This window comes from Patagioenas fasciata, chromosome 12 (assembly GCF_037038585.1).
Source record: "Patagioenas fasciata isolate bPatFas1 chromosome 12, bPatFas1.hap1, whole genome shotgun sequence".
Classification (NCBI taxonomy): domain Eukaryota; kingdom Metazoa; phylum Chordata; class Aves; order Columbiformes; family Columbidae; genus Patagioenas; species Patagioenas fasciata.
In genome coordinates, this window is record NC_092531.1 from 16482873 (window position 1) to 16500305 (window position 17433).

At 38.0% G+C, this 17433-nt stretch overlaps 1 protein-coding gene across 3 annotated transcripts in view; it reads right to left on the reverse strand.

Annotated features, from left to right (window-relative positions):
• Nucleotides 1-631: 631 nt before the first annotated feature.
• ASB7 (ankyrin repeat and SOCS box containing 7) overlaps nt 632-17433 on the reverse strand; it is a 31139-nt gene continuing 14337 nt past the window's right edge. For all 3 annotated transcript variants that reach the window (XM_065847320.2, XM_071813984.1, XM_071813985.1), the window contains 2 exons: nt 14650-15255; nt 632-4505 (listed from right to left, as the gene is read on the reverse strand). In XM_065847320.2, the coding sequence (XP_065703392.1) occupies nt 4366-4505; nt 14650-15255 (746 nt within the window). In that variant the 3' untranslated portion in view covers nt 632-4365. The remainder of the gene's footprint in view (nt 4506-14649; nt 15256-17433) is intronic.

A 17433-nucleotide genomic window follows, 5' to 3' on the forward strand; every position in this document is an offset into this window, starting at 1 on the left:
GGTCTGTTGGTAACCAGCAGCAACAGCTCTAAACACAACTCTTGGCTCCACAGCCTACATACTCCCAGGGATGTTTGTATAGTTTGCTACTGAGCAATGGAAAACATCTTTTTTCCTCCCCTCCTACTCTTTAGTAATTGTGTCTTTAAATCTAGTCTCCTTCCTCTCCAAATTTTTAGGGTCCAAAACCTTGCCGCAACTTTTGGTTGTACATTACTCTCATGACTGAAACCAAATGCTTCCAGTTCCCACTTATGTGCCACGAATATTCATCTCCCCTTATTCAACTTTTATTAGTAGTAAATGGACACAAACCAGATTCAACTGCAAAATCTGTCACAAGTTTGCTCTGGTTTTGTATCAAGGAAGAAAGGTGAACCTTTCAGAAAACCCTGAAGTGGTTGCACTGGGATCTCAGCAGGGAAAATCCAGCTACTCAAAGCTAAAGACCAATTTGTTCCCCCTTCTGAAATCCAGCACTAGAGCAAGATTTATGCTCATATTTACTGGTAAAAATCACATTACAATTCATGAGACATGGTACCTATTTGACTACCAAATGCATTACCAGAATCACATGCACCTGAGAAGGGACAAGGAGCAGAAGAGACACACAAACATTGAGAGAAAATGTGTAAAGCGGTATTATGTTATTAAAACGTTACATTAGAAAGAAGCAGAACATAAACCAAAACCAAGGTTTTAACCAGGTTTAACTTTTTTTTTTTTAAATTCGAATTGACCCAAAGCAAAAACTTACATTGCAAAGGAAGAACAAAATACACAATGATATCGGTAACACAGCGTTGCATGGAAACCAGACCTGTGGGCAGGCTGCAAGTCGCTCTGGTCACAGTGTCACTGGGGGCTTTTCCACAGATTTAACTAAGTCACAATCCAATTTTTTTCATCTAGCCCAGGCCCACCCTGATAAACATGCTACATATTCTCTTTCGCCTCTGGGTATCTGTTTGATGAGTTTATCCAGATGTGTCCTCTTACAATTGCCAACTCGAGCCAGAAAACCAGATTTTCCACGCTATCCCGAGGAAGCCAGAGTTATTCCAAGCAGGAGTGATAATGAATTTAAAAAAAACCAAAAACCCAAACAAAAAAAAACCAAAAACAAAACAAAAAAACAAACAAAACAAACTCACAAAACCAAAATAGACCCAAACAAAAAAAGCCACACTCAGGAGCTTTTCAAACTAAGAAGTATTGTCTATAATGTAAATAGATTAGAAATATGGTAATTAAATAATCTAAAAAACACTCTTACTCTGCTGTACATTTATAAACATAAATATTTACAGAAACTTTCTGCTTTGTTTTAAAGGATGAGGTTTGCAGTTTGTTAATGATCAGAGTCTTTTACTCATTGATTCTTTGGTGTACTTGCCAATTTTTTTTAAGGTTTATTAAAAGTGTTTAACCATGAATTTTAAGGTAATGGAACTAGGCTACATAACAAGTCTGTATTACGCACTTTCCCTCCTCATTCTAGTCCGAATGAAAAACAAAGTTCAATTCATTCTTCAAAGTATCTGTGCACGATATTTAAAATAATAACAATAAAAAAAGACCAAATCCCCAATTATTGACAATTGGGTAGGATTAACGATGAATAACCATACTTCACCGGCACCCGAGCACATCTGTAATTTAAGATCACGAACAGGACTATTCGTAGGTTCAGAGACTCAGGTGCTTTGCAGAATCAAGGTCAGAGAAACCAGCTACAGGAGATGGTTTCACATTGTGAGAAAGGGCCAGGGTTTCCTCCATTGCAGGGAGGAAGGATAGGCTAAAAATCATAATTTAAAAGAAAGGCCTTTTACTGGCCTGAAATGTGTGTGTGTTCCCTTGACATGTCAGTTACTTAAAAGAAATAACCAAAGAACAAACCTCAAACAATAAATAATGGAATTACACATTTCTTCATTAAATAGCATTCTTGTTACCAAGTCTTCCGTAATTTTCTTCAGTCACAGCAACAGACAGAACAAATAATTTGCCTTAAGATAGATTGCAACTAAAATATACTCTAGGTTACCTTAGAAAATATTACTGTAAAAAAATTCAGTGGGGAAGGACATTGGTTTAGACCAACTTACAAACATAGTGAACGATGCTAATATTTTTTAAAAAAATACAGCAATCTTAAAGGTTCTGATCTCATGTCGCAATCCTGAAGATTCACGCTTAAAACCCGCCAGTCAATTCTTAATGTCTGTCCTGCCTCAGTACTGGGGAGCTTAAAGATCATAACGCCTGATCTTTCTTGTTTCAACAGGAGTTGACAGACGCCGTCCTGCACTGAGCTGCCCGTACACCCCAAAAAGGCTCTTGGGTTGTCCCCCCTGAGATGGCACCACCAGGACTTACAACCTGGAGGAAGCACCGCGGGGTGAGAAGGTTGGACGTACTTGCTCGTGCTGCTGAGCCATGAACGTTTGGTCACTGCTCTCAGGCTGGACTTGAACCGAGACAAGATGGAGATAAAGAGGTTCAGCATCCCATTACCAATCCTCTGAGCCGTGAATCTCCAAAATCGCTTATTGTTTGGAAACCTGAGGCGATGCCAGGCACAATAGGGAGAGATAATCCTCCGTGCTTGCTGTGGTTCCGGTGCATCAATTATCAGCGATAAGGTTCCTGCTCAAGGAACTGCAGACCAGGGTTACAAGATATTAAAAGGAACTAATGCAGTTAAATAATATGAGCATACCTGCTTCACCTTGCTTTTCATATTTTTAATATTAAATATTTTGAAAGTGACAGTGTTAAACTTAAAAGCTACCACCATTCCTTTCACCTCCCCTTTTCCATTGGTATAATCAGTACAAAAGAACTCCTGATATTAGAGGGGCTCTTTAGGAGCCTGTGGGATAGCAAAACAAAAGTAGAGAACACTGACAAGGACCTTATGATGACTCTGTAATCCCTTGAAAACAAAGAGAGCGAAAAACCAGCACATTTTGGCCCAATTGTTTTTTGATAGTAAGAAATTAATTTTTTTATGATCAGAAACAAAACTCTTTAACAGAAATTTTTAATACCTAGTATGGAGAACATTCAGTAGCCAAATTTCAGTACTCCTTTTGGTTGCTGCTTTCAGATTAATTGGAAACCACTTAATATTTGCAAAATTTAAACTCCCAATATGAATTGGGCTTTTTTTGTTAGCGCACATAGAAAATGCACCTTAACGTATATGCATTTCCCACTCTCTAACCTGAAACAAACTGAATTTCAGAGCAACCACAACAAAATAAACCCATCACTGCCTTTCAAATAAAAGAGTTTGGCCAATTTTTCTTTCAAGTGGACATAATGTGGCTGAGAACCCGTAAATTTCAACTGAAAGTGAAATAAAGGAGGTTATACATTCATGAAATTCAGGGAGCGATAATGAACAGCAACTGCCGCATCACTTTAGTAACATCGCGTTAACACCTCAGCGAGGCAGCAGCTCCTGTTCTCACAAATAATGCACTGAGACTAAATGAAGGGAGGGGAAATCACACATAAAGGGAAAATACATCAGAAAGATTATTGCACAGGAGGCACTGTATGAGAAACAGAATATATTGGCTTAAAAAAATCTAGATTTGTTTTAAGTTAATGTAAAAAATACTGAGGCTATGCCTCTTTGTAGTGTACTGCCACTGTTAAAAATAGACTGAAACAACCGCCCATTTTACAGGGAATGTCAGGAAAGTAGGAGGCCTGAATTTTATGGGCATCCCAACTACAGGAATTAGGAAAGCAATAATATAAAAAGAGCCAATGTATAGACTCTCAAATTAAAAAGGGTAATTGCATTTTTTCTTTAATTTCCAAATCAGATTCGTACAGTACACCAGGACATGTTGATTATCAACTCTTCCCTCTATCCTGCAAAAACATACACCCTGGCAGAGACAAAAGTCCCAACAGACAACAGGGTTCTGAAGGTCCTTCCATCTGTATCCTTTTGCAGGACTGGTGCCTTGATTTCCAAACTTTATTTTCTTGAACAATTGCTCAGCATGCCAATTCAAACCAAGCGCTTCCCTTGAGAGGTCGCCTTCCATCTCCACTGCAAGTCTGCACACTTAATGTGAAAACAAACAAACAAAAACCAACAGCAATTTTTAAAATGTAACATCATATAGAAAGCTTGGACCTTGGAAACTTGGACCAAGAAACCAAAAATTAAGACCTTCTAGTGTGTGGTATAAAAAACCCAAGGAAGTGTATACCTGCCTTCTGACTTCACAGAAAAATCAGAATTTGCATAGGATATACTTTGTGCAAGGCAACAAGCCTCTTCAGTATCTGGAATATAACTAATCTTGCTTAGAGTTCTTCTCTTCATGGATATCAGATATCATCAAATTTGTGTTTTAAGTAGTCTTTCATGACCTTGGCAATGGGTAGTTCATCAAGTAGTTTTAGGTTTTGAAGGCCTATACATTGACGAATTTTTATTCGGCATAGATCTTGCAAGTTTCTGGGCTGCCCTGAAAAGACAAAAGGAACAAATAGTAAAATGATCACATTTTAAACATATTTTAACTCGGTAAAAATCACAGATGTTTGCTGTTTTCTAAGATGAAGAAGAAAAGGCCACAGGTAGAGGGAAGGGAAAAATCACAAGAGAAAAAAGGGTGGAAGTTAATACCTTTCTAGCAAACAATAATTCACAGAAATCAAGGTATGAATCCTAAAAGAACACTTTTACATGCATGTAATTTTACTGATGTCAGTGTAAAGTGACATTATCCACGTGAGGATTCCCACGAGGTGGTAACACACACTTAAGCACTGTAGAACAGCATAAATCCTCCAGTTAACTTTGTGGGGTTTTTTCTATCCTTGTAACACCTGGGAGGAAAAAAACCAAACCCTCAGTCTCACCACTTTTCAAACATTAATACAAAAAGTTCTGTGTTCCACTGTAACAGGACTGGGCAGTATCCTCAGAGAGCGACGCATATGAAAGTTATTCAAGGATCGCATAGCGGAGTTAAAGGTTGGTTTTCCCCCTTCTAATGAAAAGACAAAGCCTTCAGGCTTTGGATGCAGCCACAATCCCGTCAAAGAAAAGGAGATGAAAATACACATTAACTGTTGTCCACAGAGAAGAGGTTTACTGACATCCCATGAACTCGAGAATTTCTGGCAAGGACTTTCCAAAATAATCAGCTCCTTTTCAAACTCATTCTTAAAAGGAAACTGTTCGAAGTCAAACACATTGAAAAATAGTCCCCCACGCAACATAATGTAAGAAAGGTTAACTTAGTCATGAATCTGAAAATACCCGGCAATGGATCCCGAGGAAGAAGGAAAGAAAGAGCAGAACGAGATGTTGAGAAATCCTGTCCCAAAATACCCTTCCCGCTTCCGCACCGGTGCCTTTGGGCCTTCCTGAACCAGATTGCACACAGATCTGGGGCTTTAATCGCTGTGAATAGCCTGCCCTTTGTAAATCCGTCTCATGTTTTTTGAAGCCATTCATACTTTCAGTATCCAAAACATCCTGTGGCAACAAATTTCACAATCTAATTAGGCGTTGGCTGGAAAAACTACAAAGTACTTGTATTTATTTTAGATCTGCTTCCTGATTGCTTTGTTGCAAACCCATCATTCTTTGAGTTACAAAAAAAATAACGAATAATTGTTCTCACACCAGTCATGACTTTAACATACCTTTATATTATTCCCTGTCCTCCACTCATGCTTGGTCCCTCTTTCCAAAACCGAAGACATTTGCTATATTTAATAACTTCCCACCGTGGGAACCAGTCCAAATTTCTGACTAAACCAGCTGCCTTTGTACTTTTTCCTCATTCTCTTATACCTATTTTGAAATTACCCTAATAACATACTGAGGGTGTGCTAGTCAATATTTTGATCATTGACTTAACTATGTACGGCCTGAAAACAACAGAAAAAAGGCTTACAGAGTCAAGGTACCTGATGGCTGCCCAAGTTAAAATACTCGGCACCGTGACCAATGCAGGTGCTTACGCTGGTATCAAGATAATTTGTCGCCAACAGAGCAAATTACTGCAGTCTTTTATTATCTGTATAATGGTTAGCGGTAGAAGACAGTGCTTGCTTTTGCAATGAAAGGCACGGCGATTTTATTGAGCCGACTGCTTGGATCAATAAATCATTTAAAAAGCAGTAAAAAACAACTAAAGCGACCTTAAATAACTGAAGGGGACGTTTCCCATTAGCTTTCCTGAGCTGCCACCAACTGAGCAGGACATTTTTGGAGGAGGAGCTGCTGTGGTCCGGGTGGCTTTAGGAAGGACAGTCGGACACTGTCGGCTCCCCGGGCACAAACCTGTTTGGAAGGGTTTTATCGCCCCAACCAGCCCCAGAGCTGCCCCCGCAGCCCGGCCCTTCTCCATCCTCCTCCAAGTTCACCAACCAACCTCCTATCGGCTAAAGCGACATTATGAGTTTATTAGACTTTCCTGGTAAGCACAGAGTAAAGAGATGAAACTATTTCCTGTTTTCTACTTCAGGCATTTTGTATATGGTCTCAGTTCCCTCTTACAGCAATTTCCCACTTTTTTTCCCCCACATGGGTTTTTCTATAGAAACGGGCTGACAGACAGGTATACACTGGGATTTATCTTAAGCACTAAAATTATCCGAGGTAAGCCAGCAGAAGTAATGCATTAAAAGTCTCAGTCTGTTTTAAAGAAATTAGACTTGAAATTCAAGAGCATGAAAATTTGAATTTCCTTCATAGAAGTTTAAAATACTTTTATTACCCTTATCACCACAGGTCTCTAAACAGCAATTTATTTTTAATTATATCCTTCAGCCATGACTTAGAATACAGATCACTAAGTTCTGTTGTCCACGGGTGGTTTCTTCTTAGCAATTTTTCCACCTGAAGAAATGAATTTATACAACTTGGACAACAGCTGAATACTCAAGCTTTGGGGAAAGAAAAGTTACTTTTGGTAAGAAACCAAGCAAAGGAATCTTTATGGTGATTAAAAAAATCGTTCTAACGCTATAAATATGAACACGAACTGGGTTCAGAAGAGACACACCTTTTCAAAAGTTAACTGCAAATAGTAGCATTAGAGGTTGTAGAGGACTACAGATCTATATCTGTATTTTCTGTAGTACACAATAATACAGCTGTGAGACGCTGATTTCTGGTTTCAGAAATTAATGCCTTTTAATTAGCATCCTACGGGGTTTTTTTTGAGAACAAAATGAAACAGACAACTTAAAATACTCAGAAGAAATTGGTCATCAGTTAATTCAAAAAGACCCGATTATCAACTGTATGACATTTTCCCCTGATAAGCCTAAAAATATTTCCTGGGAATGTGTTAACAATGGACATTTCCAGTGTTAAGCACCAGTTGCTACATCTAGTGGCTGTTGGTGTCTTTAGGTCACGCCTTGCGAATTCCAGGGTTATTAATGCATTTGTGATTTATTAGAAACGGTGTCTAGAACACTTACTCATTCTTGGTTGCATCTGAATGAAAAAGAAAAAAAATAAAGGATTACAGAGCGATGTCAGTGAACCTTGGTTTGGCAAATGAAAAATGTTATTAGTAATTTGGCAAAGTACGACAAGTTAAATGATGAATAAAGTTCTGTTTAAAAGTGATTAGGAAGTTGCAACTTCGGTTATATCCCGCATCACAAGTTTGAAAGTTATTTAGGCAAATGAGCTAGAAAGGAAGAGAATTAAGGAAAAAAAAAAAACTAAACGCACCAAAAAGAAAATCATAAGAGGTAAGATTGACCTAATTATCACCATTATGTAAAAAAGTGATCTAAAAATACTGATCACCTTAAAAAAAGGAAAACCAGCACGTCCCTGATGGGGTCTCCAAGGGACAGCTTGGTGCCGGCAGCACCGGCCCGGCTGCTGTGCAACCCCAGTTACTGCCAGGGCAGCAAACGCCCATCGCTGCTGCAGAGCTGCAGGTTTGCTCATGTTCTGGTGAGCACAAGTTACAGACTTCTGTCCATTTATTATGCAAGCTTTATAGTCATAATCAAATAAATTAGGAGTATTAATTACAGGGCAAAAAAAATTAAAAAAAAAAAAAAAGAAAAAAAAGATATATAGTTCACCGTTTGTCTTGCACACCTTGCGCTACGCGCTGTCATGGAAAGCAGAAATTCCCACCAACGCGCTTCTTTTGTGGTTTCCCATACATAAAAGTTTCTTCCAAACAGAAGAAATGTAAAACACAGGCTTATAAAATAAAGAGGAACTGCATTTTGATTTTTTTTTTCTCTCCAGAGGCAGCACATTTCAGTACATATAAAATTTAAACATTTTCCTAACTCGGTTCTTCAACTGCTAATGAAGTAAATTCTTGAGCTTCCCCCCGCTTAAATACTTTATAAGGATTTTACTGAAACAATGAGATAAGCCTTTTAAATTACTATTAATAGATTTGTTTTCTCTAGTAAATGGGGAAAAATGCATGTTTTAACAGCAAGATATCACAATTAATCCTGAACTTCCACTCCATTCCTTTCATTTTTACAGCTTCGAGATTGTTTTACTTTTGCTATTGTACCTGGAAGTTTACTCTTCTATCCCAGAGACAGACAAAACTCATATTTAGGATTTACTACCTACACAAAGAACCGTATATCATTGTTACAGCTGTGCAGCTTACTTAGGCCTGTGCCTGCCTGTTTTTCCTATGGAGATCATACTCCCCAAGAAATAAAACACCAACTCACCTAATAGGTCTGTATTTAAGGATCACTAAGGAGTAATATTAGATCTGGTACCTCTGACAAGACTGATTTTTAGGGATTTTCACTGTAAAAGTGGAAAGGGGGAATGGAATCTCTGCCACTTTCCTCCACTGCAGAGACAGGAGCATCTGCGAAAAGCGAAAATCACAAACTGACCTGTTCTGTTACCCAAAAGAAAACTTAGGAGTAAGTGAAATTACTACACTTGTAGGCTGTGAGAAGATCCTGTCTGATGTGCTGTTTTACCCACTAAAAAAAAAAAAAAAAGTACTTTTAAAAGCAAATAGTGTTATTGGTTTGAAGTGGACAGACAGTTTCTGAAGAAGTTAAAAAAATACCATAAGTGACATATTTCAGAAGCCGCCCACAGTTTTCTCTGCAATATTAATTTATCTGTCTAGAAAAAATAATTCCACGGAGCTATTTCTCACACTGAGCCTCCGCCGCCCCTGGGAATTGTGAAAGGCTGGAAACAGTAGCAAGAAACCATTTGGTAGTTTCTTTTTAGCTACAAAGGAAACTTAAAAATAAAAGTTTTGTGAAACGTTAAGAAAGAGTTGAAAGCAGGCTGACGTATGGCTGGCAGCAGCTCAGTTCCTCTACAGTATCAAAATAAGTATTTTATATTCACAGTTAACTATTAAATCCATCCCTTATTTCACAATCACGAAGCAACTCAGCTACTGCCAGCAATTAGATTTAGTTATTTTTTTGTCGGTTTTTGGTGGTGGTGGTGGGGGGTGGAATTAAACAAAGATAATTGAATTTATCAACTGGAAACTCACACCCACCAGACGAGAAATACATTGATGAGGATGCAGAAAGAAACAGGACGACACTTTGAGGATGCGATCACCTAACACTAGGAGTAGTGACGGATTAGGAAATGCATTGACTTGTACTCTATAAAAAACAGCAGAATAACTAGAGACCATCTTCGGTCTCCCAGCAGTCAAAATGCAAGGAAAAACCAGTATCAAGAATCTATAAGTCTGAAACACATTAATAAAAGACACAAAGGGCTGAATTTAGAGAGAAAGAAAATCACAGAATGTTCACTGAGAATGTGAACAAACTCCTCGAATCACTGCCTAGCTCAACAGGACAGAGAGCTTCTAATTCTTCTCAACTGGATATCGCACAAGCTATTCTAAAAGTTTTAATTTTGTGTTCAGTATGCCTCTTAGAATACCTGAGCTTGAAGTATGTTTTCATTCCTCTTTGAAAAATAATTCTCCACAATGAGTTTCAGATGTCTATTAAATTTTGATATATCTGTCATAGAAAATACGTACCGAGGAGGGGTGTATTTGGACTTAAATTATATATATGGAAAAGCAGAATATCAGTAAAGTTCAATGTTAAGTATAACAGGTGTATTTAGCAATGAAGTAATGAAACTGAGATTTGAATATGCTTGTATAAGATCTTTTTATATATATATTTAACACTTCTAGAAATTCTGTCTTGCTGAAATTGCTGTGGAAATTCAGCTAAGAATTTCAAGACCACGTTTATCTGCATTTAGGAGACAGTAAGTAAAGTGCTCAGAGGTACACTATTTTTACATTATAACAGAGTACGGCATAGGTCTGCAAATGGGAGTGGGGGGGTGGCTGTACCTTACGAGCCACATGTAAAAAAACATTATTTTTTTTTTCCATTTTTACATAGGTATCTTCAAAAAATCTCTTCCAAAGCACACGTGTACATAGCTATACAAAAATGGTTGAACTGCTTAATATAGAGAGTCAGCTGTGCTCTGAGCTGGTAGCTACATTTTTCAGTATCACACCAGGCAATTCCGAGTTGAGAGTTAAACAGGTATTTGAAAGGTACCTTCCCTCTTCCTAGAAAGAAGAAAAAAAAATGGGGCTATGTCTTTATAAAGGTATCAAAAACCATATTGGTCTTTGAAAAACAGGTACCTGCAATCTGCAGAAAGATGATTCAGATGGTATTTTTTATTACTTATACAGCTAAAGGGAAAACAATGAAATACCCTCTTACCCCAGTTCCCTGAATCACTCTGGATGGCAAAGCAGCCCATGGTCACAAGGGCAAGATTTCCAGTAAAGTTCTTCTATGTTCTAATAAACACTAAGATAACCTTTACTCTGAAATTATCCACATAATAAAATATGTAAAAAACTACTTTATTCACTATGACACTTCTGTATTCAAAGTTCTAACTATGCAGAGACCCTTTTTAAAATGTTCTTCCAGTTAAAAAAAATCTAGCAAAAAGTTTTATATATTTAGCAAAGGGATAGAGACAAAGATTGTGTAAGGATTTCCTTAACAGGACTTTTGTCTTTCTGCATGTTTACTGTGCAAATTTACAAAATTACACTCTAGTCAAAGCCAAAGATTTGCCCCTTGCAAAATTTTAAAGAGGCATACAGATGAAATATTTGTAGTTTAACTCATCTGGTGACCTTTAGATCTTGTTCCAGACCTGGAATTAGTCCTCCAGTACCTGCTAACATACACACCACATTATGCTACCTTGGCCGTTGGCATTTGCTCGGTTATTTGCCTCCACAAATCGTCATAGACTCTCTTGTCTCCTACATTATCTGAACAGTGATTAAATTAAATGGGAGCTGTGGGGAGGGGGAAGGGTTCAGGCTTTTTCCTCTTCCCCTTTCTGAGATCATAAATAAAGTTTTAGATACTAGAAATTTAATTAAACCTTTAAGTATTTTTCTAATATTCTCATATTTTCCTACCTCCAGCACTCTCTTTATAAGCTTAAATATTCTCAAAACCCATTCAACTTCAGCTTCAACATAAATCATTCCATCCAGGACTGTAATTGCACATGTTCATTCTGTAGGCATATACACTACCAAAAAATTTAAAAATATCTGTCTTCATATACACTACACACATGCATCTCAAAAATTTAAAAATATCTGTCTTCATATACACTACACACATGCATCTCAAAAATTTAAAAATATCTGTCTTCATATACACTACACACATGCATCTCATCTCTACTTCAACTCTGCATTAGTGTATTCCAAGCTTAATCCACTGACACTCCTGAAGAGTTCAGAGCGCATAAAACTGAAACATTACAAAGAAGTGCTCTAAAACAACAACTCAGATGATCCAAGGCTCTGTACTGGGATGATGAATGTCATTTGGAGTCAAAAATTGTAATACGGATAAGGAAAAGGAAAGACATTAATAAAATCACTGGGCAATTTCCATCTTCAATATTGTTTGGTTTCCGCCCCCCCCCCCAAGGAGACTATTCATTTTTGTCTTGTAAAAAGGAGATGGGGAGAAATAATATATGTATGAATAACCGTCTAAACACCAAGTCAACATCAGACTTGTGATGAGAAACTTTGTCATTCCTACTTCCAGCTTTGAGCTTAATTACTGAGACACACCTCCAGAATACCTTCGTTCCTCTTGGAATTATTCTAGGAGCAAAGGAATCTCTACCTGTGACAGGAAGAATATCAGACCTTCGGGGTCAACCCCCAAAATCCAATATCTCTTCACAGACTCTCAGGGCCAACACTGAGCATTTCTGAGAGCTTTGGTTTCTCGCCTGTTATTCACAACTGGGGACCTGGGCTAAAGGCTCCAATTATTATCGATTACAATACCTACCAAAATAAAAAGAAAGTCACATACCATGTTTTCTGAGGAACTGCCACTATGTGAATATATTTTCCAAGTATAAAAAGAAAACAACAAAACACAACAAAAAAATACTTACATCTTATAGACTTCTAAAAAGTATCCCGTTTATGTGAAGCATGCAACCGCTTTCACTTGAAGACATAATTCACCTATATTAATCTTTAAGCTTTAAAATTTTAATCTACTGCAGCGGTAAAAACTCGTTCCTGTTTTACTATCAAATATACTCTTCAAAACTCCAGATGCATATATAAAACTTACAGCTATGGATTTCTAAAAGTATTTAGTATAATGTTCAAATAAACAAACTAGAAATTCCCGTTAAGTTCTATGACCAAGGCACTGTTACCAACAGCAAGAGAGAATTTCAGGAAGACTTCTGCTAGAAGAATTCTCCAAAAATTCTGTATTTTTTTTTCCTAGTAAATAAATCTTGCAATATACTCAGAAACCAGATTCTTCCCCGAAGTGCTACAGCGTGAGATCTCAGCAATTCCCTGTACACAGCCTGATCTCACTGGGAACTCCGCTACCAGAATTCCAGCTTGCTCTCTACACCATCTTATTAAACTGATTATTCACAAAAACCATGGATGACAGTGTTTGGCCATTTATAATAAAGGCAGCAGAGTCTGTTTATAGCTGTTTATAAACATATATTCATAATAATTTTGCCCAGAGGCACAAAGCTGAAGTGTTTTTGTCAGCACTAGCCCACCCTGCTTTCCCAGTTCTCCATCAGCACAAAACTGGAATACTTCCTGCACTGTTACATTAGCCACAAATTTAAGCTACTTTATTTATAGCAGAATTTACTTCTCATTTAGTGTTAAATCCTTCAGGTATAGAATCTGCAACCTGAAAGTAAAATACAGTCCCAGCTTCCACATTTCTAAATTAGTCTTTAGACATTGAGGAAACACTTTTAGCAGTTTAAGCCTTCATGCTCATTGGGACGTCCTGAGACTGCAAAAAACTGCAAGCTTGGATATCATATAATCTGTTAATAACCCTGAAGGTGCTACTATATAGTGAGAGGCTCCCAAAAAGGAAACCAGTAAGAGACGCATTTGAATGAGAAGGGGTAGGCAAATCAACCCAAAATCTGTTAGTAGCTTGTATTTCTTATTATCAACTCCTGCCTTTCCAAAAATTCTCTTTAGATCTCAAATAAAAGCAAAAATACCACCACAAATCATGAAGACAAAAACAAAATTCCAAATGCTTTTTTCTGACAGCTCCTGACTCAGCTGATTCACCCCCAGCCCGCATTAAATTTCAGTTTCTTTGCAGAGAATACAGTGTGCTTAATTCTCATTAAAAACTAACACATCCAAAAAAAAGGCACTATAGGAGGAAGAAGGATATATGAAATATCCCATCGTCTGCAGCACAGAAATCATCCCAGTTGGATGATAATTTATAAAGCCATCTGAACATGTTTGAATTAAACTCCTGCTAATTGCTGATCAGCAACTCCTAAATATTTTGAGCAATACTGTAATTACAAAACATTATGACAGCATTCAGTGTTGAATGAGAGAGGAAAACTTTCAGTAGATCTACTACACCAAAAACTGATAATCAAAAGTGACCAGAATATTAGGAACTTAAAACTCTTTTTAAATATCAGAAGTCATGATGAGGTAAAATCTCTTTCATATTTCCAAGATATCAACAAAATCAAATCAAAGCTACACAGCACATGAAACCCCTTCAAGCTGCATAGCTGAACTATGGCATTTTGTTGTCTGGTGCAGGGGAGACAGAGAAAGAGAATGTAGGAGAACACAAAGCAGCAGCGAAACCTCTTTTCTGCCCTAGCCATAGCGCCAGATGAAAACACCAGCAACTGTGGAGTATATGTATGATGATTAAAAGGAAAAGACGCTAAAACAGAAAACCTCACAAACAACAAAACAAAACCCCCAAACCCAAGCACCTTATGTGCTAAGGCCATTAATGAGATTTTTACAGTTTGCTTTTTAAAAAAATCAATGCTTCCTGTAGCTATTTAAACAAAACTAATTTAAACAAAATATACTTAGCATTAGCACCTTCGCAGAGTAAGAGATTCCCAGTATCACAATCCCTTCACCTTCCCAGAAACTTTCTAGTGCATTTAAATAGCACCAAGGGGCAGAGAGGAAGCATTTTTTTTTCTGGGGCTAAATTCAAAGGCGGCTTTCAAAGGACACTGTGTCCTACGATTAACTTCTCTTACATACATACTTGTCACTTCTTGTAAGAAATCCAGACAGGGTCGGCTACTTCCAGAAATACTTATTGAAACAGCCAGTGGGGTCTGTCCTTCATAGTTCCTTGTGTTAGTGTCTGCTCCGTAATTATACAACATTTGTGCACAAAGCACATCATCTCTAAGAGCAGACAAGTGTAAGGGCGTCTGTCCATCTTCCAAGCGACCCAAGTTCGTATCCGCCCCTCTCTGAAGGAACATTCGGCAGTAAGAGTGATTGCTTTTGATCACAGCATATCGTAACAGGAAACCATTTTGAATGTCGATGTTGGCGTTGTGATCCAGCAGGATTTTCACGCAGCTTGACCTCTCGCGGATAATGGCCAGCTGGAGCGGGGTGGTACCTTTATCGCTGAGCGGATCAACCTCGGCCTTGAACTCCAACAGGAGCCTGACAAACGAGTCTCGGCCATAGTGAGCTGCTACATGGAGGGGAGTCCAACCATCGTTGCTTTTTGCGTTAATAATGTCACTTCTATATTCAGATTCCAACATCAAGCGCGCAATCCTCGCTCGGCCATGCATGGCTGCGTAATGCAGAGCGGTGAAGCCTCCAATTAAGTCCTTAACTGTGGGATCAGCTGAAGTTAAAATAAAATTAAAAAATAATTAGAAGGCATTACAGTAATCCAGTGCTGAAAAAAAAAAATAATCACACGGTTGCACGTTAGTCTTTTCAGGCATCGCATGACAGGGTTTTTTGTACTTCAAACTAATCCTTGCTTTCAGGAACAGGCTATTTTTAAGAAAAAGTTAAATCATATTTAAGAAAGAGTTAAACAAAAGAAGACTTTTTCTTTCATATATGTATTTTTCTTTCAAATATGTATCCATTTGACAAATAGGTTTCTACATCTTCTCTTAAGCTAATTACTCAAGTCTCTGTCCATCCAGTGTCCCTCCAGCTCTACAACATTACATTTCTTTCTCAACATTCAACTTTTTTATTTTCCCTTGTGTTGTTTCTTGTTCTTAAAAAGAAGCATGTGTAGAAACATCTGCTGTCCCAAATTGCGGATGTTTTGTGGTCTGGCAGCATTGTATTGTTTTTAGGGTGTAATACTGTATTAGGTAAAATGTTTCTCTGTGGTCTGCAGGATTTCCAAAGCATGTAAGATATATGTTATTTTAGATTATCTTGATAAAGTCTGTTTTTATAGATGATGAATCTGTTCTGAATTTGTAGTTTGACAAAAATCTAAGATTTTACAAGAATGTAAGCATCTACTTATGGAGTCAGGAAAAATGTTCGTGCAGAGTACAAGTGGTTACACACGTTATATTTCCCCCCAACACAGCATAAAAACCTCAGTCAGACTTATGAAATTAATAATTAAAATAAACAAATCAATTTACTTAATTTCCTCAATACACGCAGACTTCTAAAGCAAGTAACTATTCCCATGTACCAAATTAATTACCAAAGGAGAGGTGCCTGCCTCGTTACCGTTTCCCAGCTAGAGAACAAGCCAGGCTGCGAGGTTTCTCCTTCCGCCACCCGTAGATGTTGCCTGTCGGATGCTAAAAGGAACAAACTACAGTTCGGAAGTTTGAGGCACTTTTCTGAGTCTCTTCGCTGTTAAAGAGAGATACCACCTGGACACGACACTAACCTCACATTGACAGGTTTTCAATTAAAAAATAAAGTACAAAAAAACATTTTCAGAAGTTGTATCTACTGCAACAACTGCTGGGGTGTATCCTTCAGTTGCTTGTGTTGTCTGCTCTGTAATCACACGACTTTTGTGCACAAAACACATCATCTCTACATGCACACAAGCATAATGCTGTCTGTCCACCTTTCACAAACTTGACAGCCCCATCCTTGCATCCTGGCATGCTGAATTCTTTGTAATTACCACATCTATGCATTCTGTGTTTAGAAGGAAAGTAGCAGTGGACTAGAGTACAGAATACAGCTGCAAAGGCGATCCAGCAACTTCAGATTTTTTTTTAAATTTGAAGTAAAGACCGAGGAAAACAAACAAAAACATCCAACACACAAACTAATGCAGCCTGACTACATGGAGAAATAAAACGTGAGAATTGCCCGTAGAGTACAGAATAGGAAGCTAGAAATAACAAGGAAAGACTAAGGAAAGTTCAGTCCCTTGGCAGTGACAGCCTTCCTAGTTGTCAGTGAAAAGCAGGAGTTTTAGTGCTCTGTAAAGTTACACTAACCTGAGTTAAAGTAATTGCCAAAGTATCCACAGGTTGGCAGGAAAATGAAGTCGGTGACTGAAAAGGTGGTTCCTAACCTGCACTGTGAGGATGTCCAAAATACAGCAAAGAATCAGTACAATCCATTAAGTCATTAAAGATAATGACAGTATTTCAAAGTGATGTTTGCTGCTCCCACGGTCTCCTCCTTCGCACTGCTGAGACTATTCTAGATCATGTCCTGACTGGCGACAAACAAAGGGAGTAGCACAAGCATGGGAATTAAGATGCAGAGGGATGATACGTTCCAAGAGGCAGAATTAGGGAGAAAGATGGATCCAATGGAAAGGAGACAGCAACAGCCAGGGCCATTTTCCACAAAAAAAAAGTTTTTTAAAAAAATGAAATAATTTCATATTGTGCCTTCTCTCTCCCATGCTGCATAGGACATTAAGTCCATCATTTCTAGCCCCCAACTGAGATACAGGACACCGCTGCCAGCCTTTTAGTCTGTGCTGTTTCCAAATTCAATCAGGTATGTGCCATCTTTTCTGTGTGCATGTATACGCATTTTTATACAAGTTGTTGTAAACTAAACC